Source organism: Fukomys damarensis, unplaced genomic scaffold (genome assembly GCF_012274545.1).
Source record: "Fukomys damarensis isolate Sample0158 unplaced genomic scaffold, DMR_v1.0_HiC HiC_scaffold_24312, whole genome shotgun sequence".
NCBI lineage: Eukaryota > Metazoa > Chordata > Mammalia > Rodentia > Bathyergidae > Fukomys > Fukomys damarensis.
The window spans coordinates 1-2,102 of NW_022925224.1; the positions used below are offsets into that span (position 1 = coordinate 1).

The 2,102-nt window shown below is 52.2% G+C and overlaps 1 protein-coding gene across 1 annotated transcript; it reads left to right on the plus strand.

Moving 5' to 3' along the window:
• Nucleotides 1-3: 3 nt before the first annotated feature.
• On the plus strand, nucleotides 4-1,297 carry LOC104862894 (proteasome subunit beta type-8; the record flags this gene model as incomplete). Its single annotated transcript, XM_010625155.1, is given in 4 exon segments — nucleotides 4-54; nucleotides 446-492; nucleotides 494-648; nucleotides 862-1,297. Coding segments are annotated over 4 exon segments (342 nt in total), but the record flags the coding sequence as incomplete, so codon positions are not given.
• Nucleotides 1,298-2,102: the final 805 nt, after the last annotated feature.

Here is a 2,102-nt window from a genome sequence, read left to right on the forward strand (position 1 = left end):
TACCGGGGCCTGGGCCTGTCCGTGGGCAGCATGATCTGTGGCTGGGACAAGAAGGTGGGTGCTCCCCTTTCCCTGTGCTCCCGGTCCAGGAATGGGAGATCTCGTCCCCAGTGGGCCCGCCCACATCCACCCCTGCCTGGGAGCCGGCAGGTAGAGCACGTGTTTCTCTGACCTTTCCTGCGCATGTGCGTATGTTTTTCTTGGTCCAGTTAGGGGCCACCGTAAGTCCTCCATTAGCTGATCCTGTAGCTAAAATAGCCGAGTCCAATTGCTTTCTCCTCCTATTTCTAAAGTTCTATGGTTTTACCAAAAACGCTGTCCTAATCCAAATGTTCCCATGGTAGTCTTCAATCTTGGGTCCACTTTTTGAGGCCCACACTTGAAACTCTTACGGGACCAGTAAATCCCTCTCCAAATTCAACCTGGAACTGCTTGCGTCTTTCAGGGCCCAGGGCTCTACTACGTGAATGAAGATGGGACTCGGCTCTCAGGACATGTTCTCCACCAGCAGCGGGAACGCTTATGCCTACGGGGTCCTGGACAGTGGCTCCCGGGCCGACCTCAGTCCTGAAGAAGCCTATGACCTTGGCCGCAGGGCTGTTGTTTATGCCGCTCACAGAGACAGCTATTCTGGAGGCGATGTCAACAGTAAGTCACCCGTGAGCCATCCTGCCTGGGAGAAGGGGAGGGAGACTCAGGTCGGGAGACTCCGGAGGCTGAGTGGCCGGGAGGGAGTCTGAGGACTGGTGCAGAACTCCCAGGAGTAAGGGCTGGGCAAGGTCTGTGCCTGTGGGCACTGTTGCTGCCTTCCACGGTACACGGGTAACCGGAAGTTGGTGCTGTTTTCTCATTCGCCCACAGTGTACCACATGAAGGAGGACGGCTGGGTGAAAGTGGAAAGTACAGATGTCAGCAACCTGCTGTACCAGTACCGGGAGGCCAATCAGTAACAGGGCGGGGCTGTGCAGGCCTCTTCTGGTGGGAGAGCCACCAGTCAGGGACCGGCCGCTGGAAGTCTCAGCACGGAACAGAATGGCGCAGGTGATGGGCCGCGTTCACCCATGTCTGTGCTCTCCTTTCAATGAGCAGCTCACCTGTGGGCCTTCAGGCGCCCCATAGACACAATAAAGGAAAACGGTTAAAAGGAGCCTGCTGTGGCTAAGTGGGCTAAGTGGGGGCTGTGAGTTTTCTCGGGGGAGGGAAGCACAGGAAATGAAGAGCGGCTTTCTCTGAGAAGTAACTCAGATTCCTTTGTAAGAAATGGAAGCTCTACCCCAGTCCCAGGCCTGTAATCCTGGCACCTGGGAGTCTGAGGCAGGGGGATCAGCAGCTCCAGGCCAGCCTGGGCTGCAGAGTGAAACCCTTGTCTTCAGAAACCAAACCAACCAAACAAAGCAAACAACAATTTATCTCAGCAAGCATCTCCTCTCTGTGTTTCTTCCACACTCATTTCTCCAGAACAGGAGGCAGACTGATCCTAGTTGGCTCTGGACACATATTTGCAATTTCACTGCAACAGAGACGCAATGTGGAGACGCTTATGTGGTCGTTGTTAATGGTTTGTGTGCCCCGGTGGAGGACACCGAGAACAACTGTTTCTCACTTTGTAGCGGGTGGAAAAGCTTACTGTAGACATTGTACTGTTCGCCCCAAATGACAGCTTGGACATGTGGGGTATTGAATGTAAAGATGGACATTAGGGTTAGATCCTAATGGAGGAGGAAAGGAAAGTGGAGAATAAGAGGGAAAAGTAAAAGATCTATATTAGAAAAAAAAAGACAGCGAAATTCTCTGAACCATGAAGGCTACAAGAAGGAGTGTGGACCACGTCCCTGTCAGGTGACGTTTGCAAGCTGAAAGCAGCTCAGTGTGGAGCACTGTCTGTCAGGGAGAGGCCCTTTACATCTCTGAAGGATGGAGCTGAGGCATTTTAGTAATCCACTAGTCCTCTGCTTCACCCCCTCCAACTGTCCCAAACGCCATTGACTCCAGTAACATTTCAAAAGGGTGGTGTGAAATCCAAGCAGTGAGCCCTTTGGGGATTTTTTTCCAAGTTTGGGAGGTACTTTTTTCTTTCTTTTTTTTTTTTTTTTGGTTTTTTG